Below are 24,828 nucleotides of genomic sequence, written 5' to 3'. Positions count from 1 at the left end.
GAAACCATGAAACTGAACTAGAGTACATTGGTGAAGGTCCCTGTGCTCGAAGTTAAGATACAAAGGAAATATGTACCGATTATGTTGTTAGATTCATGGCAGGTTTTGAATGACTGAGTATTTCTCTCTGGCTGAGAGAAGGACAGAGAAGGTTTCAAACTGCCAAAGGAAACCAGTACAAGTTTCTCTCTCTTCTCTGCAGCTTCACTGCATTCCTGTCATTACCAGCCCACTGACACGCATGCCACATTTATCCCTCCTCTCCCTCTCCCCTTCACTTCCAGCCTCTCCCCTTCCTCTCCGTCCTGCTCCCTGAGTCTTTCTCCACACAGCGCGCACATGGGTAAGCACAGGATAACGCATTACAGTGGATACAGTGCGGATAAATCCCTCTGGAGGAAGGTGATGAGTCAGGTCGATTTGCATGCGTGTCCGCATGTGAGTGAGAGGAAGAGAAGGGACTCCGACAGGGAAGCCACCGAGCTCTCCGTGACTGTCTGCAGCGAGCAGACGCTCAGATGTCCGACACACTCCACTTCTGAGTCACTGGAGGAAGAACAAATCCACATCACACCTCTGGTATCTACTACTTGTCTGCCACGGTCTTCCTCTTGCAGACGTCCGCCTCCACTTCTGCTTCCTTGTTAACACCTGTTCTCTGTGGCGTTTTGCTGCATCTCGCGCCTCTCTCCTTCCCTCCTCCTCTCTTTCCCACCGTGTCACCATGGATATTGGTGGCCTGACGACAGCGGTGGCCAACTCGGCCTACATCTCGGCCCGCGGGAGCATCGATGGAACTGCCAACCCCGCGTCCAACCGAGACAAGAAGTACCGCTCCCGCCTGAAGCTGCCCCACATCACGGGGTGCGAGGGTCTGCGGGAGACCTCGGACCTGTGCTTCCACACGGTCTGTGTGGAGCAGCCCATCGGCAAACGGCTGTTCCGGGAGTTCCTCGACTCCAACAGCGAGTATAAAGGCCCCTGTCGCCTCTGGAAGGATATCGAGGAGTACAACATGGCTGATGACGAAGAGAGAGTTAAGAAAGCGAGCAAGATGTTGTCCCGCTACATGGAGCCTGACGCCAAGTATTACTGCCCCTTTCTGCCTGAAAATGACATCACGAAGGTCAAAGAGAAACACACAGAGGCAAGTGATGGGCTTTTCAATGACACCAGGGACAGCGTGATGGACTTTCTCAAAGAAGTGCCCTACACCTTCTTCCTGGAGAGCATGTATCTGAAGAGGTTCCTGCAGTGGAAGTGGCTGGAGATGCAGCCCATGGGGGAGGACTGGTTCCTGGACTTTCGTGTGTTGGGGAAAGGGGGCTTTGGGGAAGTGTCCGCCTGTCAGACGAAGGCCACGGGGAAACTGTACGCCTGCAAAAAGCTCAACAAGAAGAGACTGAAGAAGAGAAAAGGCTATGAGGTGAGGAGTACCGACAACTCGGGCAGCAACACAAGATACCAGTTCATGGATGAAGCTGCACAAGTCTCGGGGATATCAAACACTGCAGTTCATGCAGTGCTTGTGATCTAGTTCATCTCTTGTTCTGCAGGTCTTTTAATCACAGTATAGTCGGTAACTAAACTGAGACTTGCACACAACGTTAGGCACATTTGGCTTATATGATTAGTCCCTGTTGGCATTAGTACATTTTGATCTCATTATGAAGGGCCTAACCTGCCATGTTTATAAATGGAGCAGGTACTGAGTGAATCGTCCCGTCTCATGTTCAGCCCCCAAAATGGAAACAACGAGATGATGATGATGACAACATGAAGAGGAAAGCTTTGATTCCTCTCAATGTGCTGCTCAAATGATCCATTTTCATTAGTTTACCGTGTGTAAATAGAGGCAATTCGGTTCCATCCGGTTAAAACTTTAGATTGATTTCCAGGTACTCTGAAACGTGCATTCAAATGGGAAAATGACCTTCCCTGTTGTTGGTTTATCTTGGAAATATCAGTAACTACAGACAGGAATAATGACGGTGACCCAGAGCCCTATAAACACATCGATTCATATCTGCTGTCCTCTCCTGCCCGTAGGGGGCAATGGTGGAGAAAAGGATCCTGGCTCGGGTTCACAGCAAGTTCATCGTCTCTTTGGCTTACGCCTTCCAGTCCAAAACAGAGCTGTGTCTGGTCATGACCCTCATGAACGGAGGAGACCTGAGGTTAGATGTCCTGCCAACACTATTTTCATTTTCACTGTTTGGTCCCGTGAAGGTGTCCTTTGATCCTACACTCTCTCGGGTCAAAGAGGTCGACACTAATGCAGTCACTCTGCAACCCAAATATGAACAATTCATATTTTAAAATGATACATTAAATTATATGTTGAAATTTACATCTGGCATTCTTGAATGTGATCTCTTCCAAACCGCTAACTGATATTTCACCACTACCACACTCGGGTTTTTAACGGATTATTTTGAATGTTGTGTCATGTGTGAATGTTATTGGAGCACACATAAAAGGACGTGTAAAGAAATGTAACCTACGGTATATGTTTCCTTGGATAACCGCTGCTCTGTCACCGACACCAGGTATCACATCTATAATGTGGATGAGAACAACCCGGGCTTCGAGGAGCCGCGGGCCTGTTACTACGCTGCTCAGATCATCCAGGGCCTGGAGCACCTCCACCAGAAGAGGATCATCTACAGAGACCTCAAACCAGAGAACGTGTTGCTGGATAATCTAGGTCAGACACAACAAGCATGCAGAAATAAAGACGCTTGCTGGAGGGCACAGCAGGTTGCTGGTCTCTCTGCTCGGTCAATAAAAGAGTCTTTTATGGAAGACTTGCGTCCTGTCTCGCTAACTTCTCCCACAGAAATAGTTTTTGTATCAGCTGTCCTTGTTCATTGTCCTTGCTTTTTTTTTTGCTTTTTTTTTTTTTTTTTTTTGCATCATCCTCCTGAAGTCACTAATGTTTAATGAAACCACTAAAAACAACAACCATGACCGCTACGGTTGAGCCCTTGTTGTTGTTTTTTTTTTTAACAGTTTTTAAAAGACAAGAACACTAGATAAAAGTGCTGTTTGCTGCTTTGTGTTTGTTGTCTTTTTTAAAAACTTTCAAAAGATGTAATTATGGACCAAAATCAACTGAGTATGAAGGACTGCTAACTACCTGTACTCTTTTTCTTTTTGGACCGCTGCAACATTTAATTAAAACAACAGACATTTTAGGATATCTCGTGAATTTTCTTGCCGAGAGTGCGACAAAAAGATGTATTTATTTATTTATTTTACTGCACTTTCATACGTGTCTGTTGATATTTAAAGCTGAGCTTGGTGAACGCAAAGCAGCTCAGCTTAACGTCAGCATGAAGACAGGAAGGACAGGGAACCCGGCTCTGTCCAAAAGCAACAAAATCCACCTACCGGCACCTGAAAGGCTCTTTAATTAACATGTTGCATCTTGTTTGTTGTATCTGTTCAAAAGTCAAAGTATAGAAATGACACTTTTGTTATTTAACTCAAAATAAGAGAATAAACAAAATGTCCTAAAAATGGCAAACTCTATTGCAAACTATTCCTTCAAAACGATTCAATTCGACCCCCGGGATCTTTGAAGTGCTGTCACTGTAATGACATCATCACCGCTCACCTGGACGACTTTAAAGAAATGTTCCATTTTTGGCCCAATGAGGTCACGACAGACGCAACCCAGAGAACCACCTCCAACACTGCTGCCGCCAACACTTCAACACGTCACGGTGCAGCAGGTTAATGAGTCTGCAGGTCAAGTTTTATGTCACACGCGCAGCTTTCTTCATCACACCTTGGTTTGTCCTCTCAGGTAACGTCCGTATCTCTGACCTCGGCCTGGCTGTGGAGCTGGCGGACGGTCAGTCCAAGATCAGAGGCTACGCTGGAACTCCAGGTACATTAACAACAGCGCTTCCTGAACGACGTCGACCCGGTTGGAGATCATCTCGCAACAAAGGTCTCGGAGAAGAACAGCCATTAAATCCGCAGTGGTGTTCACGGTGTTTATCTTTCTCGTGAACATGTGATATTTTCCATGCTGCGGGGGTTTGTACAGGCCTGCTGCAGTAACCTGTTGTTACCTAAACGACTTGAAATTAAATATTTATAATACAGCTCAATGATCAGATTAACTAATCAGACACATACATGTGCAAAGTCTGGAATAGTGGTTTATATTGTGTAGTTTATAAAGTAAACACTATATTGTTTTTTTGTTAAGGAGGATTTCCGTCCCTCTCTTTTGCAGGATGAGGTGCATCAACATGTACAGGATAATATATTAACTTTACATAAACTATAAGCCAAATGAATTTGTTTTTTAGTGGTTTAGTTTTTAGTGTTCGTAGTTAAATGTACTTTTAATAAAGCAAGTCAAATTAATGTGAATAGCAACTTTGAACAACGAGGCAATACAAAAAGGGCAATACACATATTCTAAATGTGAAAATCAGGACCAGAGAGGCAGCAGGAGCTATCTTTCTTTGTTAGTAGAAATTTAAGATAATTAAAACGTTCTGCTCGTCACTGGACGTATTCTCCCTGATTAAGATTCATTTCGTTGGTGTTTTATTTTGAGTTTGTTATATTTGTGTTTATCACTTATTATTTAGTGCGAGGAAAAAAAATCACCACAACGTCCTCAATGTTGTGAATAAACTTATAGATGTAAGAAAAAGCACAAAGTCCTCTGTACAGTGTAATAAAGAGCACGAAGCAGATATACTTCAATTAGAAATGGATCCTTCTCCAGCTGAAGGGTTGTGACCTCTCTTCTGTCACCTGCAGGTTTCATGGCTCCAGAGCTGCTGAAAGGAGAGGAGTACGACTACTCCGCGGATTATTTCACTCTGGGCGTCACTCTGTTTGAGTTCCTGGCTGCCAAGGGGCCCTTCAGGACCCGAGGAGAGAAGGTACACATACTGTGTGCCTCTCTTTCTCATTGTCAGCCCAGGTTATGAGCTGTTTTTAAATCTGCTTCAGTCCTTTCAGCTTTTTCCGTCACGTGATGTTTGAAGCTCCTTTTACTAAACCTGTGACAGAACCGATTTAAGAAGCTCAACGTCGCCGACTAGTGGCCAGATGCTGATACTGCTGTGAAGTATGAAGCCCCTAACCCCTCATTTCATTAATCACCTATACATCAATGTTAATTTATTTTAAGGAGGATTTACGCCGGTATTGTCGAGTATATTCAGATGACTGAATATGAACCTGAATTCTCCTGCGTGTCCTGCAGATAAATACTAAATAAGAGCAGTGCAGGGAAAAACCTCAGTAGTTTTTCCTTTTTAAATATAAAGAAAAGGGTGGAAATGTGTTTAACGAATGCAACGTGCAGGTTTTTATTTCTACTGTTGTTGTTTTCTCCGTCTGAGGTGGAGAAAAAAGTCTTGAAGAAGCGGATTTTGAATGATCCAGTGACGTATCCAGAGAAGTTCAGCGAGAAGGCCCGGTCCATCTGCGAGGGTCTGCTGTTCAAAGAGGTCGACAAGAGGCTCGGCTTCAAGGACGGCTCGTGTGACGAGCTGAGGGCGCATCCCTTCTTCAGCGAGATCAACTGGAGGAAACTGGACTCAGGTCAGTGCCAGACACAAACAGTACATACATGTACAATATTTAACCGTCAGTATCAACTCCATCACGAGAGGCCCTTTACCTGCCTTTCTTCTTTCCTGTTGTGATATTTTTGTTCCTCTCTTCAGAGTTCATTAAATCCACCAGAAACAGTTTGCTGCTTCACAAGTCGACAACGTCTTCGAATAATATAAAACACAAATTTAAAATACTTTAGAAACTCTTAACTGACCCACTGGAAGAGTTTCTGCTTTAGTTTTTGTGGTTATTTATTTAGATGAGAGTTTTGTAAAATTGTATTCATTTTATAAATATTTGATGTTTACTAGGCCCTGAAAAAATATTTATTCAATCAGCAACAATGACATCTCACATAAACACAAAAATGTCTATATCGTTGGAAAGATATATTTTAGTTTATTTCTTTGTCTGTTCTTGTTTTTGCTGTACTGTGGTCCACACCCCGTTAAAAGAAGGCCATGTCACATATTTTGGTGAACCCGCAGGATTTTAGTTTTGGGGAAGTTGTGATGTTGGCGGGACACCAACAAACAAACTGATTAAAAACACACAGTCAGGTTAAAGAAAAACAGGTGCGTCTGGGAGTGTTCTGTGATTTCACTCATTCATGACTCTTTCTGAACAACGCCTTACATGGATGAGGAGAATCTCTGGCTCGTCCTGGTGGCTCAGCTGACTGGATGCTCTTACCATCAGCTTGGAGCCTTTGATCAGTCTCCTCATGATAAATATTGTCCAAAAGAAGAGAGGAAAATAGACAAAAAAAAAAAAATCCCACAACACAGTGCCTGACATGTGTGTCATATTAAGTCGTGTCTCCTCAGGGATCCTCACGCCTCCTTTCGTGCCAGACGCCAAGACAGTTTACGCCAAGGACATCGATGACGTCGGGGCCTTCTCCACGGTGAAAGGCGTGCAGCTGGAAGACAAGGACGGGGATTTTTTTGACGAGTTCGCCTCGGGGAACATCTCCATCCCCTGGCAGGAGGAGATGATCGAGACGGGCATCTACGGGGAGCTCACGGTCTGGGGCCCGGCCGGCACTTTGCCCGACGACCTGCGACGAGAGTCCATCCTGGAGCCGCCGCCCAAATCCTCCACCTGCACCGTGTCGTAAGAGGCTCTGAGGACCACAGCACTGTTTGTTAAACTGTACTTATTGAGCACTTTACAGGAGGTCCGCAGGTTAGTGGTGGAGTTGAAGAGGAGTGAGCGTTAATGATGATTGTTTTTGTTTTTTTTTGCCACCAGTGCAGCTCATAATGAGATATTTACAGTATTATTGTACGTTTCGTCCAGTTTTTTTTTCTGCTTGCCAAAGCTTCACATTTCAGTTTATGTGTACTAATAATGTTTTTTTCTCTAGTGCACTCTTTGATCATGTATTATTTAACATTGTGATGTCTGTTTGAGTTTCACAGACATGAACGATCAGTTATCTGTCCGTGTGAAGGATCAGCAAGAAAAAAGAGCTTTTATAATTCCAACAATTCTGGTTTTATGCAGCTGCCATGTGAGCTGCCATCTTCCTTGACTAGTGTTTAAAATCCTTAAATGAATGTTATTGACACAACACACCGTGCTGCACATTTATTTTTCTGTCTCCAGTTTTTTTTTTTTTTTTTGCTTCTCTAATGTGTTAAAATACTTTCACAGCTTCAGAAGTGTAAATAAGAGTGTATGTGAGAGTTGCTACGGAGATGTTTATGAGTGTAAATAAATATTTTCCATTTAAATTTACATTTTGTGGGCATTAACAAATCCATTTCCTCCACTCACAGCCAAGCTTCATCCTGAAAACAGAGACCTGTTGTGGAGAAGACGACACCACACGCCTTTCAGACCGTTTCTGTTGTTTTTATGGCAGAATACACACAGATCTCATTTTCAATTTTGTGTGTTAAGACTTTTTACAGCAAATTATTTTTTTTATAGTCTCCAGATTGCTTTTCTCAATTAATTGGTTCATCATTTGGTCTCTAGAATATCACAAAGTAGAAGAAAAAAATACCTTTTGCAACTTTCCAAAGTCCAAAGTGACATCTTGCAATCGCTGAAATTACTTAACAAGTCACCAAAACCATGTGAGATGCTCAAAATGTCAATTAGTATTCAATCCAGTCAATACTAGCCAGAGTAGATTACTTTACTGTGGTAAAGGTTTCATTTGGTCTTGAAAAATAAATAAATTGTTGTTGTTTTTAAGTAAAATTTTACTATTTCTTTTCTGCCTATATGCAGAAAATAAATAATAAAATTGTACTATAGTTGAACAATCTCGCTCATACAGATGGTCACATATTTAACAATGTGATGGACCTGAGCTGAGTGGGTTGTTTCTCATGCGTTGGTCGACAGAGGGCGCTGTAATCACATATTAGTGACTTCCACACTTCCACATCAACTCTACAGCATCATGACCAGCCAGCAACCTGCACACATTACAACTCAACAAAAAAAACTCATCACCCCCGCTGTTTTATTGAGTCTAGTCTCTTTCTGTCAACGATTTCAACAGGAATCAAATCGAGGTTGTATTAGACTCATGTAAAATTAATTATTTAATAATTCATCACTGAGGTGAGCACCAGGAGCTGATTGGTCTCTCTCCCTCTCTCGTTCTCTCTCTCTCTCTCTCTCTCTCTCTCCCCCTCTCGGGCTTCAAGGAAAGTTAAACCCTCCTGAGCACAAACAGTCAGCTGTGGTAGATATATTTATCAGACATCAACCAAATGTGAGGATTAAATATAAGCGTATAAGTGTCGTTGCTCCGCGCAGGATGAAGACTCTGAGCTGAATCAACAGGGACGGAAACAGCCTACTTTGACACACTTCAAGCCCTTCGTCCTTCTCATCTGTGGTTTTAATTTCAAAGCGAATTTATCAACATGCAGCAACCTGACAGCCCGCAGACAACTCAGCAGGCAGCACCGGAAATACTGGATAAAACAGGTACAATAGAACAACTTCTAAACTCCGCATGATGGGAACTAAGTGGGCTGTAGTTGTTTTCTTCTAATTCTGTGTTGCTCTGTGCGTGGAAGCAATTACACACACACAAAAAAAATTATAAATAAAAAATAGCAGAACATTTATTTGAATCTAATTTTATTCTCAATAGGGAAAATATGATTTAAAATGCTTCTCCAAGTACTTAATATAATACTTTTACTTCCGGAGCATCAGGTGGAAACTTGTAATCTTTACACATGCATTCATTTGACAGACATTTATTGGTGAGTTTGATGATAAGGATTTTAAAAATTAAATGTGGAATTATTGCCACAAAACTCTTAAGAAAGCATTATATCGTGCACTTGAAACAAAAACCTACAAATCCTCCATGTTGTTGATGGCAAAATGTTTTAATAAGTATGCAAATATAGCTTGTTTACAATATGTCAAAACACACAACACTTAACAATCAGCCTGACACGTAAAGATGCACTGACAGGAGGCATTTTACCTGCATAATAAAAGTAATTTCGATTCTCTGAGTAGACTGTTGATTATTTCTTAACATTTTGAGTGCAAAACTTTTACTTTTGTACATTCTTTGCTTTAACTTTTTTTTTTTATTGTATGAGTGTAGTCTTCAGGAAAAAAAAAAAGTAGCGCAGATGAGAGCTCAATGTTTGTATTTTAAAGTGGTAAATTAAAAAAAGGAGGCGTCCCGTCTGCCTTTTTTCTTCCTCCCATCCAGCTCAGTACCTGCGTCGCAGGAAGAAGGCTCTGTGGGTGACCGTGTCTCTGCTGGCTCTGGCTCTGGTGGTGCTGACCGTGGGTCTGATCTCGGCCACTCGCACCGACAACGTGCCCGTTGCTGGATATTATCCCGGCATCACCGTGAGTGACAGTCACCTTCACAATCCTCACGTTTCTTTGTCCTGACTCCTTCATTCATTCATCTGCTCCTCAGCTGAACCTTCATATTTTCTTCTCATGTCTCCCACTTTGGTCTTTCTGTACCTGCAGCTCAGTTTTGGAGCGTTTCTGGGTATTGTTGGCATCCACCTGGTGGAAAACCGCAGACCCATGGTGAGTCTTCTCCTCCAACGTTTGTGTCAAAATCAACCCTAATGAGGATTTTGCTTCATTAAATTCATCCAAGACCTTCATGCTCTCCACCTACACCCCCTACTTTATTCAATGTGTACATCACACCTCAGAAAAAAAAAAGCTATAAAAGCTGCTGCAGACGTCGTTGCAAAAGATCTACCCGGTTCCTTTCACATTAAGTGACAAACATGCTCCTATAATTAGTTTCTCCATTCTCTGTTATGTAGTTTGTGAATTTGATCGTGGAGTCCACGACCTCCGCATGTGGTCACAAGACAAATCTGCGGGGTCCCAGGATGAGTCCCAGGCCAGGAAATAGAAAAAACATGTTTCTGTCAACTAAAATTATTCCTATAAGTTGTTTATTTTGTATTTGTTTCTATCATAAACAAAAAGATGTTTGTTTGCGATGAAAGATTCTGTTGTGCAACGTCACATTCACATTGTAGGCTCGTGTTTGTTCTGCGTCAAGGTGACTTCTGTCAGCTTTTAGAGTTTCGTAACAGTCATCTTCTAAATAGGAGGTATTGTTCCTGGAAAATGGGACAAATATATATATACACACCATAAATTAAAGGATTATGTTACAGACTTTTCAAATTCATCAAACTGTTTTACAGGAAATTGCTGTTATGAGCAAGAAGCAAATCTGATTACTCGATGGCAGCGTAATGTGTTCTTGGTCCTTGTTGCCGGGTCAGTGTACGTGACTGGATTTGCAGTCGGGAGAAGTGAATGCATTTGTCTCTGGACTTCAATGACAAGAAGAGAAATTGCATTAGTATTGGTCAGCTGCTGACAGGGCTCTTTTATTTCAGACAGGGACATGGGTAAAATATCATCAAAGTGCCTGTCTGTACAACAGCGGGTTCAAACAGTTGTCATGTTAACGACTCCAGAGGAGGGGCACTTACAGGTGCTGAAAGCCTAAAAAGATTATTGCTAAGCCTATCTTTGAAAATGTATACGAATGCACGGTGTGCATTATGTAGAATGATAAAATCCTAGATTAAGACGGCCACAGTGCTGAACTGACCTCCAGTCAGTCGGACGCCGATTTCAACCAGCTTGTGATAATATTCAAATGGCTGACAAATGCAATGCTACTTAAGCGCTGGTGGCAACCAGAGGCTGTTCTGTGTCATTCAAGCAGTGTCGTCGGTATCACATTCACAGGACATGAAACCCAGCATGACACTCGGTGCGTCTGAAGAGGACACCGGTGACACAGAAACCTCAGCAGACAGACAGGCCTCGTTTTCCACCTCCCAATTTGGCCGTATTTTGTCCAACACGTCAAATTTTGCTTAATATTGGAAAAAACAAAACAATTTATGCTTCTAAGCTTAATAAAAGAGGGGTTTTTTTTGTTTTGAGACAGTGTAAGTGGGGATGCAGACAGGAAATTAGTCACAGAGGCAACAAAAGGTCAAGATGGAGCCAAACTACCTAATGGTTGCGTAACCATGAGGCAACCGAGCACCCCTTCAGTTCTCATTTCAAAACAAAGTAGTTTAGTCACCGTTAGGCTTAATCACAAACCTTTATTAAATTACAATATCAGGGGGGGATGAAGAGTATAGAAAAAAGGAGCTACAGAATGACTAGAAAGAGGCTACTTATATGACTCCAAGTAAACAAAATGCATCAACTAGAAACTGATGGAATTAGCTCCCGAAAATGAAGTGAATCTACATGGATGGATAAATGTTTTGTCTTCACGTTAAGGATGAACATTTTATTGGTGGAATATGTGTCGGCTGACATCAGCAGTTACATCTGGACACGTCTAGACTCCAGTGACAGCTGTTCCCCACATATATAGCGTTGTGTTCACCAAACACATCCTGAATCTAGTTTCTTCTGTAGAGTCAGCTTTTTCAATCAACTTGTGCTAAGATCATCTTAATTGGCTACCTAGTAAGCGAGCTAACTGACTAAACCTGCTGATGCAGCTCCACCTCCCGGTGCCCCGGTGCTCCGGTGAGTTACCGTCACGTGACAGCACCTCCGTCAGTTCGGGATTTTCTTTTCCTCCATTCACTCAATCACCTGATCTGATCTCTGCCTGCTGCTCTTATTTGTATTTAATGTCCTGTGTGATCCTGCTGATCGGCTGACCTGTAGGACAGCAGGAGAAACTTACTGCAGCCTGACGTCATGAATCAGCTGATTATTGAATTAAAACGCACTTCGCTTTGTTTCACCAAAGCCTCCTCTGGGTTTATCTTTGTTTCTTTTATTTAATATCATGTTATTTCCGACACAAATCACCCACAACAGTGGGAGAGACGCAGCGGAGACGCGGCGTGGATCAATAATTAATTAATTAATCTAAGGCTGTGAATTAGTTTTACAAACTTCAGTGTTCGGACATTTACAAACGTGACATCCGTCATAGCTCTGTAGTTGTAACACACAGCGCAATAATTAGCCGACCTGCAGCTTAAACTCCTCTTATCATGCATCTGTTTGTCTTGTAGTTTATCTCCTGTAATTTCCTACGCATGAGACCCACAGCTGTGTGCGGCCCCGCCCCCTTTGAGTCACAGCCCCGCCCCCTTTGATCCGCTGCAGCGGAGACGAGCTGGAGCAACGAATTAATCCGACCCGAATCATTGTGGTTCTGATGTTCAGGTTCCTGTTCTTGTGCTTATTTACTTGTGTATGTTTTCTTGACGTGGCCTCCGTGTTCATTTGCATAAACAGCGGGGGAAGTGATATCCGATCTCAGGTGGTCATGTTGATGAGGTGGAAACACTCAGCCTAAACTGGCCGCCTGTGGTCCAATTACGGGCCAAGAAGCATGTATATGCATTGAAATAGCCAAATTGGAAACAGGACCTTAGCCAACTCTCTGTTAGCTAACGGATCAGGTAAGAAAACCTCCAGAGTATTCAAACATTCACATTTATGAAAGAAGCACTGATGATCCTATACGTTCCCCGGCTCTGTAGGACTTAATGGGAGCCTGTGGAAAGATGCTCCGGCTCTGAAGCTCCACACGACATCACCGTAGGTTACAGTTAACGGGGAACATTTAGGACCTGGAATATCTGGCTGCACAGTCACCATGACTGTGTGCGGTGTGAATTTTTCATGCAGCGTCCAGGGTGTCGTGCGGTCACATCACACCGGTTTACTTTACGCTTTTAATCCGGTCTACAAAGATAGCTTTCCTACTGCGGCTCACACATAAACAGCATCCGGGCGTGCACAGCTGACATGGTCCGATATAAAGCACCGTTTAACAACGACGCAGTCAGGTTTTTATTTCTTAATAAGTTCAGTATTTTCTGCAGTCCTTTGCCGTTTTACTTCTCGTGTTTATGTGTGCGGCTTCGGATGTGTGAACACGGGGGTAGAACAGACAACTGACTGCTGTATCTGACATCTCTCCCACCCCCCGCCGGGGTTTTAAAGTTTAATGGTGCGATCGCTGGCACTGCAAGCGGCGGTCTACGGTGTCTCTCACGAGGCACGATGTTCGCTCTCACGCAGGTGTCTTCTTCCCTCCTGTGTCTGAGGCTCGCGCTGTAACGCGAGAGCCGGCCTGCTCATTAAAGAACAACTAACCGTAGCATAATGCCGCGGACACCCGAGAAGCTCCGCAGCTTGTCTCGCTTCCTGGATCGCTCACCCAGTCTTCCGACCGCATGGAGTTAGCAGATGGAGGGTTTTGATGTGGTTTGAACTGTAAACAGTCAGAAGTGACAAGGTTTATTCACAGCCGCCCAACGGAGAAGTCCCCCCCCCCCCCCCCCGTTTGACTGGAGACATGTTTTGGACTGTACTCAACGCAAGCAATTCAAATTTATTTTTAAAGCCCTTTTTGTGTAGATGAACGTTTGCAGGTGAAATACCAAAAAAAAAAAAAAAAAAAAAAAAAAGACAGAAAGGTAAACGGGAAATAAATGACTACTGACGCACAACTTAAAAACAAGATTAAAATATGAATACGGGTCAAAAAAAAACTAAAATATATCAAATTGACTATATAAAATGATCACACAATTATAACCAAACAAGGAGATAAAACACAAAACAAGCTGAAAACAACTTAGAACAGCGGCTAAATACATTTATTGTGTCAGGTGTGGATCGTTGATAGAATAAAGAGTTAACCTAAAACCTATAAAACAAATGAAGCCAAAATGCCAAGAAAATACTTCAATAAATTAAAAAAATAAGTTTTTTTACATAAAGTGTTTTAACTAAGAAATGGAAGCAAATATAAGCCGAGGTGGAAATACCAACCATGAGCCCGACATGGTGTCCTGCGGTGGACTGACGGACGTAGAACATGCTTTGGTGTGATAGCGGGTTGTTTTCCAGCACAAAGCCCTGTGAGCTTGTTTGAGGTTCCCCTTAAAGTAAGACTTCAGTGAACGGTGTAATAAACACGGACTAATGTATTCTCTCTGGGTGCATATAATCATATATCAGTAATTATGCATATTTTTGCAAACAAACAATGTCAACCAGGGGAGAGGAGTTAATCCCATTTCATAAGACGAGAACGACTCTCCCGCCGCATGCATCAGTGTGAAACAGGTGTTTTAGGACTTTGTGTTTCATCACACGTGTTTCAGAGGGACCAGCCCTCTCCGTGGTCACCGGTATTGAATAAAACTGCAAAAATATTAACGACTCGTATACCGCCCTGTTTCATTTCGTCTCATGAAGAGATTGTGGAGCGTGAAATTCTGTCTGTAAAAGAGAGAAGGACTCCCTTTCTATCTATCTGCTCTCACCCTGCCGCTCTGATAACGGGCTTCGCCGCTCCGACAGCCTGTAAGATTTCTTTACGACGACATGCTTCATGTAGTTCGTGTTCTTTGCTCCAGCAAACCTCTTCTGCAGTTACTGCCTGTATCTCACCGACTGTCGTCCTCATGGTCACCTTGCAGCCCGGACCTTTAAAGGGCCGTATTTTACCCAACAGGCCACGGGACGATCACTGCTTATTACTGTCCGGCGGTGGTCATCATTGGACACGGGACCACTGAGCAGGGGACGAGGACCTTGCAGCGGTCAGCGACTTTAGTTACATAACCTGATAGGTATCTTTACTGAAGCTATAAAACTCCTCTTCGTGTCTTTATCTCGTAGTCACTAATGTCTTTTCTACTCTTAAACTTGTGTCCCCTTGTGTCCTTTACTGGTATCTCTCTACGTACGTTAGTGGTGGAAGAAGAATTCAGTGTTGAAATATTCGATGTAAAAACTATGAGCGGGGGTTGAGGAAGTACTCAGATACTTTACTAAAGTAAAGCTAATATCCCGCTGTAAGAATACTTAATTACAAGTTAAAAAAAGATTTAAAAAGATTATTGAAGTAAAAGTATCACCAGATATGTTGTAGTACTGTAATTAGTATTTAGGGGATAATCTGCTGATTGATTTGATTGAAAAAAACAAAAATATAATGATAAGCCTTAACCATTTTATAGTGACAGCTTTTAAAATGCAGGTTTTGTTTGACCAACAGTTCAAACTTCAAATTTATTTCTGATAAATTTGAATAATTGAGTTTCAGCTCCACTTGTCCTGACTGTCGGGTGATTTAACCAGACGTCATATTTCATCCTGTCTGTTTCCCTACAATTCCTGTCTGTATCTTCTCTGTCCACTATCTAGAAAGGATTTTCTTCTTAATAAATATATATATTTTTAAAAAGCTCGAAAGAACTTCTGTACGCAAACTGATCAGCAGCAAACCAGACTGAACATAGTGGAGCTTTTAGCAGCTGAAGAGGCAGATATTTCCCTCAGAGGTTGGTCAAGACCAAAAAAAAAATCAGGTAAAAGGTGCATATTGGACTTAAATTCTCTGTTTGACCAAAGACACGAGTCCAAATGAATGTTTTTTGCAAGTATAAGTAAAAGCTTCGGTCCTGTAACGCGACAATTCTCCAATACAAGTAAAAGTCCTTCATTTGAAATCCCACTGATGTAAAAATGCAGAAGTAGATTTTTTTTTTTTTTTTGGCAATGCATTGTATTTCATATGATCCTTTATGTAAACTTTCATAAATTATTTGAAAATCTAGTGGAGTAAAAGTAAAAAGTATGAATTGGAAATACAGTAGTCAAGTTCTTGACCAAATTACTTTCAACTATTTCTGTCTTTCTAATGTTTCTTTAATGACGCGACTCCTTTGAGCAGAAAACCAGCTACAGTATGCGCGTGTCTTTAATCCTTTACAGTAGTTGATTTTTCAATGTCGGGGGAGGTTTGGGCGGAGAGGATGTTTTATGTGCCAGCAGCTGGTGCTAAGGTAATGTGAAGTAATGCAGTTGTCAGGCTCTATTGTCTCTGCTGCTGGCCTCATCTCACACTTGCAGCCCATAAAAGCAGAGTCATTTAAACCGCTAATGAAGTGGAGAGTCTGGACCCGCGGCAGATAAAACCCACCCAGGAAAAGCTTATTTTCTCAGCCTGCCTCTTATTTCACTTTGCTGAAGGAAATTCATTTAAAATGTCTCTTTAACGTTTCCCGGTTAAATAAACCGGATCAGTTTGTTTTAAAGGTTTACACCACAATATTGAACTGCCACGTTTGTCTCTGGTTGGCCACAAACTAGGAAAATAAACACTAAAATAGAGCTTCTGACTTCGAGGCTCAACGTGGGCTTTTTCCTCAGGACTACAAGGACGTTACCTTTTTTTTTGGGCTCCATTTCACCTGTTTGAGCAATTTGAACCTTTATCACTTAAATTACCAAGTTAGAAATCCCTCTGATCCCTTTGGACCTGCCAGAAGTGTCTATTTGCTATTTTTTTTGTTCATTAAAAAAATAAAATAAAATTGAATAGCAAAATATTGTGATAATTTGTAGCAGTAGTGTGCAGCTTCAGCCAAAACAGGTCCTTCACTGTTTCAATGTTTTTGTTGCCGTCTTACAGAAAGAGCTGTGATTCAAAATCTAGTTTCAATATTTTTTATCTCCGTTTATTTTGCAATCACACAGCGCAAATTTCAGAATAAATCAGTTTAATCAAATTAACACAAAACTAACTGGCGCTCTTACAAAAACCGGGGCAGGTAGTAGGTGTATTATTCCAGCATTTCTGTAAATAAATGTTGTCATTTGATGAATTATACCGGTAAACATGCAAAGCCGGTTGGTCATGGTTTTTATGGTGATAGTGAACGTACCATGTGGACTGACATTCACTGAGTATGTAGAGTACACAGTGCTCAGCGGATGGTAGCCGGGGGCCATTTTTGGTTTCACCAGCGCCGTTTTGTTCCCTCGCTCCACCAAAAAGGCTGATTCGGCCGTTGCCAAACTAAACTGCTGGCACGCCTGCATGACCAAATTCAGGCAACCTGTTGAACATTTCAACTGATGAGCTCATCGAATTCTCAGCACGGCTCCACCCAACTGAGCCGGGATCCCGTCAGCCAGTACAAGTGAAAACACCTGGGCAGGTGTGCAGAGCTTTAACCCCCCCCCCCCCCACACACACACACACACACACACCCTCATGGTGCTCGACTCTCATTGGTCAGCATGATTTCACAGCAACTTGGAACAAAATGTACAGGGTCTTTTTCACAGCAGAAATTTAGACTTATTATAGCAAGACAAGCAAAGGTGTTACTCATAACAGTAACGATGCAGCTAAATGAAATTCAGTCTTCAGTCATTTGATTATTTCCACTTGTGATTTTCCTACTGCGACGTCTTACGATGTCTTCAGTGAAAAGGCTTGTTGTCTCTTGTAGTTTTGGTTGCTTGTAATTTTAGTTAAAACTGACACATTCGGTTAAAAAAAAAAAAAACATAAATAAACACACATGCAAATACAACATTTTATGAAAAGTCTTTTCACAAACCCTGTGGTGTCACTTGAACTTCACGACCAAGAAAAACAGAATTTATGATTTATGATTGATTAAATGTCCGTTTTGCGTTCTCACGTTTCAACTCGGATGTAAATAATCCAAATAATCCAACTCTAACAAATATCTGCATGACGTAAACATAGTTGTATCTAGGTTTATGTGTACAAATCTACATTTTGCTTTACTTTTCCGAGACAAACTGCTGCCTCAGTTTCAGGCAGAAACGAGCGTGTGTTTCCGTGCAGGAGGTCCGGTCCCGGAGGAGTGATTGAACCGACAGTAACCGACGCTCGGTGATAAAGTTTACGATCAGACATCTGTGATCAACCAGCTGGCTCTGCTGGGCTCCACGTGTCATATCCAGAAAAGTACTTACAGTAGAGACCTAAACGACGCAGCCCGTGTGTGTGTGTGTGTGTGTGTGTGTGTGTTGGTGCTTCTTTGAAAGGTTATTGATCAGTGATCAGTACAGAAAACAATGTGGATTTGTGCGCGTGTCAGATTGGGGGAATGAGATTGACCTTGCTGCAGCAGCAGGCCGTCTCGCTGTCCTGTACGTCGCTTCTTTTGCCTGTAAATCAGCTGCAAAGCGACTCCGTGTCGGCGCGAGACGCCGTATATTTTCTTTATCGTCCTGCAGCCCAGAAGCTGCAGACGACCAATCAGGACAAACACCAGCTGAGACATACATCAGCGTAGATACACCGGTGTGCGCGTGTCAACACAAATTCCTGCATATTAATTGATAAAAAAAAAAAAGAATAAAGGAACGAGTACTCAGAAAAATATAACTATCATACTTTGTGAATACATAGATCCTGATAAATGATCAAACAGTTTTATGATTATAAAAGAAAACATCGTTCTAGCTTTTTTTAATTTTTTTTATTATCCTCCATCTTTGTTATGAATTGATTTATATTTGCAGATTCCCAAGTTATCTGTAGCTCCTCATTCATTTGAATCTGATTCATTTTACAACTTGTCATTTTTTTTTTTTTTTATATCATTTAATTCCTTCTAAATACATCAAAATTGCGTTTCTAGCTGTGCGTGCGCTTACAGTTAACCGTTTATTTCTTCCTCCACCTCTCGTCAAGCTCGTGGCAGCAATAATCTTCATCAGCCTCGGAGTCATCGCCTCTTTCTTCTGCGCCATCGTGGATGGCATCATCGCCTCAGAGTTCATTGTGAGTATCATGCGGATTTTAAGAAAGAGACACAAACTAATCCAGCCGTTTCTGTCTGAACAAACTGTAACACACACACACACACGGAGGAAATCACGCCCGTCGGCGGGTCGAGACTCGCACGAGACACGTCGTCAGATCAGGAAATGTGGAGCCGCAGGAAGACCTGACAAACTAATCTCGGCGCTCGACCTGCGCCGAGCTGCTGGAGAGCGGAGCAAACTTCCAGCGTCGCAGGGCTGATTAAATGTGTCGTTAAAAGTCACACAAAACTCTGATGCAGGCGAACTTCCAGTGAAACGAGGAGAATTCATCCTTGAAACCTGGTTAACCTGCAGGTTCCCCGCCAATCAGAAGGTTGGCGGTCTAATCCCACGTCCACTTTCTGATGTGTCCACGGGCAAGACGCTGAAGCCCGAGTTGCTCCCGATGGCAGGCGAGCGCCTTCTGCGGCAGCTCTGCTGCCACGCTCAATGTACGCGTGAACGGGAGACAAAATGTGCAGTGCTTTGAGGCCACTGAGGTAAAACAGCGCTGTATAAGTGCAGAGCATTTAGCAGACCATCTAGAAACACTGGCAGTAGTCTCCCTTTCTTCATCACTTGTGTCCCAGTAATCACATGAGGGTTCTTGTTGCTCAGAGCCGGAAGAAACCTGATGATGAAGGAAAACTGCTTCACAATTTAAACGTGAACAGACAAAGGCACGGGTCGAATAAGGTCGCTGTTGTTTCCTTAATGGATATCGTCGATGTGGAGGCCTCGGCTTCCTAATGAGAGTTTAAAAAATCTGGACTGCGTCCCTGCTATTGATCACGCCCCTGCAGATATATTCATTTTGTGCTCTCTGGACAGTAAAAGTCATATTTATTGCGCGGTCCAGCTCGGGACAGTGAAAATGACTTTATTAGCTTTCACATTGCATAAAGTCCAGTGAGGTTTAATGCGGATCGGTGGGTTTTGTCGTCCAGTGCAGCGGTTCTGTGCAGATACACGTTGTAAACCATCACTGCTGCAGTGACGCAGAGGAAGAGGATGAGGAGGAAGGACAGAATAACACCTGCCCGGATTCAAATTCACACATATGGAACTTTGAGGCAGAGAGAGCATCTAAAGAAACCATGAAGTCACGGAGACTTACTGTAAAAACATAAGACGGATAAACATTTGATTCCAGATGAGCGTGTCTCCTGTGTTGAACTTATTTTACAAATCTTCTCCCTCTTTCAGGACATTCGACCTTTGCAGGAGGACATGTGTGACTTTTATGCCAGTGGTTCGGGCTACGCCTACGACAGCTACTACACTGAGGTGATTCTCATTCACACATCTACACACCGTTAATATAATCAGTCTGTATTGTAAAAACAGGCGTGTCTCATTAGTTGTATTTTAAATGGTGGAACTGATGCGTTTTAGCTCAATTCCTGATGATATTCTGTGTCGTTGCAGCGTTTTTGGTGCCTTAAGTTTTACAGTGTGGTGACATCTAGTGGTCCAACGCTGTTACTGCACAGATTTACTTCGCTCACCAAAAGCAGCAACTGCTTCCATCTTGTTTTTTTTTTTTTTTTTTAAATAAAAAACTAATTACAAGCAAATAAAAGCACTTGAAGTAATACCGTGACCTTTTAACGCGTTTCTTTACCCAAACTGTTTGTCCAGCTCCTCTTCACCTTGTTGCCGAATCAGTTTTCACGACCCTCGTTAACTTTCCACACCAGGTGACGTGCCGTTCATTCGACAAGGCGTGCAAGCTGAAGCTGAGGAGCAACACCTGCTACTGCTGCTATCTGTACAACTGTGAGAGGTGAGACGATGCCCAGGTCTGTGTTGGTGTCACGTCTGTGTGCGCAGGAGAACAACTTCATTTTTGGATAAACGGGCACAAGTACGGCTTGGTTTGAATGTTTCGACCCCAATAACTCCAACTTCAATGTCTTCCTACTTTCCAGGCAGCAACAACAACAGCTGTCCTCATTATTTCAGTATGTAGCTTGGTTTGTATTGTACGTTCCAATTGTGTGATGATGCAATAGAGAGCAGGTGCTGAAGTGACGTGAACATCTCGGATATCACAACGGGCTGTCAGAAGCTCCGTCTACTTGGCTGCTGATGGGGACTGACAGGGACCACGTGATAGTTGGGAGTTTCCCCATCAGCTCCTAAACACACCAAAGAGCTTTCCAAAAAGTTTCTCCCTCAACACCACTCCTCAGTTATGAAACTGATAAAGAGCCTGTCTGGAAGGTTTAATAAAGTAATAAAGTGATGGACGGTTGGAAATAAAACCACCTGTGATACGCAGTGGAAAGTTGGAGCCGTACAGCAGGAATTCAGATCAGGACGCGAGCAGATATAATAAAAGTATGGACCAAACAGATAAATAAATGTCAGAAATGAACATTTCATGGGAAAACTGCTCCTTCCCACGGCCCATTAGTGATATTAGTGTGCGGTTTTTTTTCTTGTCAAGCCAACATGTCTGCTGTGAAGAAGCTTTCGAATATAAAAAAAAAAAAATCCTTTCATGTTTTGAAATTTATGGCACTAATAGTTAAGACACTAAATCAAAAGTCGTTCTTACCAGCTCATGATCTCGGCCGTGTTCCTCCTCTTGCAGCACATACTACCACACGCAGTACTTCGAGTTCACCGGGGTCAGCAGCTGCTGGGACGTGATCCACCTGCACCGTCTGCTGTGGGCCTCGGTGGTGCTCAACGTCATCTGCTTGTTCCTGGGAATCATCGCCGCCGCCATCCTCGGAGCGTACAAGGACATGGTGAGCACGAGGACCGAAATCTGCTCTTTGGATGCGAAGGGCCACAGGAAATTCTAAGATAGAAAACAGCTGACACAGATGCTCGTACTTGTGATCTTGCCTTGTAGCCCGAAGGCCAGATACAGCCTCTGACTTTGAGGAACGTAAACCCCCAAACATCTGTTTCAGCCCGGCTGTAAAGATCAGGATCCTCCAGGACGCGTGTTAAACACGTTATTTTAATGGCAGCTTACAACATCTCGGAGCAGAGTCCGTTTTCAGAGCTTCTACTGCACTCGGCTCGCTCTGCCTCAATCTGATCAATACAGTTCCCGAATGACTGAACGCATCGTTCACGAGATCAAACCGTCAGAAACTGAAGCATCAACTTAATCATTTCCGTTGTTGCGTAACTCTGATTGTTTTCTGTCTTCTAACCTTCCTGTTGTCGTTTTGTCTCTTCGTTTGTATTCAAAGACGTGATTCTATGACTCCGGTTCTCACAGCACATTAGGCAGCAGCCATACTTCAGCCCTTTAAAGTGCTGAACAGCCTCCTTTGGTGATGTCCCACTTGATCTAAAAACCTGTCGACTGTCTCCCGCAGCAGAAGCCCGCTCCTCAGATGGCTCCCAGCCCGGCACCGCCGCCTCACATCCTGTATAACCCGACCCAGCACATGCTCACCTACACCGGCTTCTGTCCCCCGGGACAGACTCTGCCCGCCTACCCCAACTACCCCCTACCCATGCAGGTAGGAGCTCAGGCCCAAACTAAACAGAAGCACGAGGGACCGAGGAAGCAGTGAAATCACGGGTGTAAATAACAGAATGAACTGCGATTGATTTCACTGCTGCGGTTTACTGGAAGAGATGGTACCATTAGAAACACCTGCACTTTTACTACCGGTCCCAAATGTCTGATGTGAAAAGAAAAGCACTCTAAAAGCACTCGTTTCGTGTATACCTGAAGCTTCTGGTGTGTAAAGCAAAGAAAGTGTGAAAAGAGATAAATTCATCTTAAACTTCAAATTAATGTTCTGCAGAGATTATTGTAGTACCGTAAGATCAGCTTCGTGTTCCTGTGACGACGGCTGTAATTATTATGAACAGGTTTACTGCAGCTGCAAACAGCCGATCACGTTAAATCTGTCGGTGTTCTTTTATTTATATTGTGGAAACTTGTATTCAGAAATTAGTCAGTCGGAGCGCTGAGCCGCACGTCTCTGCTCTGCGATCGTCGTCTCCACCATCAGTTCTTCTCTTCTATCTCTATGCTGTCCTTTTCTCTCTCTGCTCTCCTCTCACCCCGACCGGTGGAGGCAGATGGCCGCCCACCTCCGAGCCTGGTTCTGTCGGAGGTTTCTTCCTGTTCAGAGGGAGGTTTTTTTCTTCCCTCTGTTGGAGGTTTTTCTCCCTTAAAGAGGAGTTGGGTTTTTCCCCCCCCCCCTCCTAGCTTATGTGGGAATTGTTGAATTGTTGGGTTTCTCTGTATAAATGTTGTAAAGTACTGCTGTAAGGACTTTAAATGTGTTAAGTGACATGAAATAACCTATGTTGTGATTTGGCGCTACCTAAATAAAGTTGAATTGAATTAAATTGAACAGATCGATTATTAGGTGCAGCTGATATTTCTGTGGTTGCAAACCAAGAAACAAAGCGCAGAGAAGAAGACGATTAAAGCCGCACCTCACGTAAAAATGTCCAAAAGGATTTTTCGGTATCTTTGGCAGGACTTCCGCATACCGTTAAAAAAAAAAAAAAAAATCTACCACTCCCTATCCGTCCCCTCTGCCTCTCCCACAGCGTAACGGCAACTACCAGGCAACTGCTGCTCCCCACGGGATCCCCGAAGGAGGCCTGACCTCCTCCGCCTGCCCGTCTGAGGAGAACCAGGGCCAGCAGCCCCCTCAGCTCCCCACCCAGCCACAGCCTCAGGGAGCCACCCAGGACCCGGGAGGCTACATGCTGACTCCCAACGCTCCCGACCTCTACGGATCCTCCTACAGCCCCTTCGAGAAACCTCCGCCGTACGCCTGCTGAGCCCTCGGGCCAACGCGCAGCCGGAGGACGAGGTCTTCGCCTGGTCAGACTGAACGCAGCGCAAGACATTTCGCAGGTGAACCTCGTAGAGCGAAAATATACATGTACGCTTCACAAGTACCGATTTCATGTGTTTCACGCGTCTGACGGGATTGAGCTGAAGACAAGACGCAGATTTAAAAAGCTATGTCGTGTGATAATATAGACGAGAGTCGGTTATTTCCCGCGTGTTCACCGAAGGAAACGTGCTTATTCACTTTTTCTCGTCGAGGATTGCGCGAGAAGGTTGACGTCGCGCTGAAGCTGCAGGCAGCGGCTGTTAGCTTAGCATAAAGACTGGAAATGGAGGGAAACGGCTAGCGCGTATCGGTCCACATCTGCTGACCAGGATCTTTAAATCTGACTAAACAACACGTTAAATCTCGTTTATAAAAAAAATCTCTTACAAAAACTAAAAGTTCATAACCTGCAAGGTGAAGTGAATAAGCACATTTCCCAAACGTTTCCTTTGGGCCGACAGCTGGCCTTCAGATGTTGTTGTTTTCCATATAAACTAGTGTATTGTGGTACACGTGGCTGTGATCTGGTAGTTGTTTATGTTCTCCCTCGTGTCGACCGACCGACAGGTCTCCCTCTGTATCATCTCATACTAGTTGAAAGGGCTTTCTCGAAATGTGAACTGGAAATTAAATAATGCTCATGATGTTGTTACTTCATTCTGTTTGTGTGAATCATTCGATGTGCGCTTTACGGTCAATAATCCGTATGTATTATTGATGATGCATGTTGACTGCTGCCGGATGGGATTTCTTTTAGCCGCCGCTGCTATGAAATACATCATGTACTGAACTGGGAACTGTAAGACATTCATACATGTGGAGTAAGGGCTTTATCAAAATCTCACATCTAAAAAGGAAGAGTTCAACATGTTGGAAAATACACGTATTTGCTTGGTAGCAAGATATAAAATAAAAATAAAAACTGATGCTATGTTCATGTTTATATGGTAAAGAAGAAGCTACTCTCTCTTAGCTTAGCATAAGGCCTAAAAAAAAAAAGAAAAAAAAAAAAAAAGGGGGAAACAGTGAGGCTCCATGTTTCTGAATGGAACACAATCCACCTTTAAATCTCCATAACAATTTATATTAGGGATGCAAATTACTTTTAGCAATTCATCTGTTGATTATTTTCTTGATTGTATCGTCTTTAAATGTTTAAAAAAAAAAAAAGAAATTGTCAAAAATGTTTACTGGTGTTTCCAAAAGCTGAAGATGCAGCTGGTGATGTTTTGTTGCGTCTCTGCTGGCAGTCCACAAACAAAAA

At 43.1% G+C, this 24,828-nt stretch overlaps 2 protein-coding genes across 2 annotated transcripts; both read left to right on the top strand.

Annotated features, from left to right (window-relative positions):
- The first annotated feature begins 557 nt into the window (after positions 1-557).
- On the top strand, positions 558-6,808 carry grk1a (G protein-coupled receptor kinase 1 a). Its single transcript, XM_069173742.1, has 7 exons — positions 558-1,426; positions 2,050-2,177; positions 2,550-2,707; positions 3,812-3,895; positions 4,789-4,913; positions 5,379-5,580; positions 6,423-6,808. The coding sequence occupies exons 1-7, from the start codon at positions 725-727 to the stop codon at positions 6,713-6,715; spliced, it is 1,692 nt and encodes a 563-aa protein (XP_069029843.1). The 5' UTR covers positions 558-724; the 3' UTR covers positions 6,716-6,808.
- Positions 6,809-8,380: 1,572 nt separating this feature from the next.
- On the top strand, positions 8,381-24,216 carry LOC138212976 (transmembrane protein 255B-like). Its single transcript, XM_069173741.1, has 9 exons — positions 8,381-8,550; positions 9,302-9,444; positions 9,574-9,636; positions 18,614-18,703; positions 19,933-20,013; positions 20,427-20,512; positions 21,326-21,485; positions 22,071-22,217; positions 23,269-24,216. The coding sequence occupies exons 1-9, from the start codon at positions 8,487-8,489 to the stop codon at positions 23,503-23,505; spliced, it is 1,071 nt and encodes a 356-aa protein (XP_069029842.1). The 5' UTR covers positions 8,381-8,486; the 3' UTR covers positions 23,506-24,216.
- Positions 24,217-24,828: the final 612 nt, after the last annotated feature.

The sequence above is a fragment of the Embiotoca jacksoni genome, unplaced genomic scaffold (assembly GCF_022577435.1).
Source record: "Embiotoca jacksoni isolate LCO1_2020_lvr unplaced genomic scaffold, fEmbJac1.0.p SCAF_6, whole genome shotgun sequence".
NCBI lineage: Eukaryota > Metazoa > Chordata > Actinopteri > Embiotocidae > Embiotoca > Embiotoca jacksoni.
The sequence above is the reverse complement of the archived record's forward strand: the minus strand, read 5'-3'. Positions and strand labels throughout refer to the sequence as shown.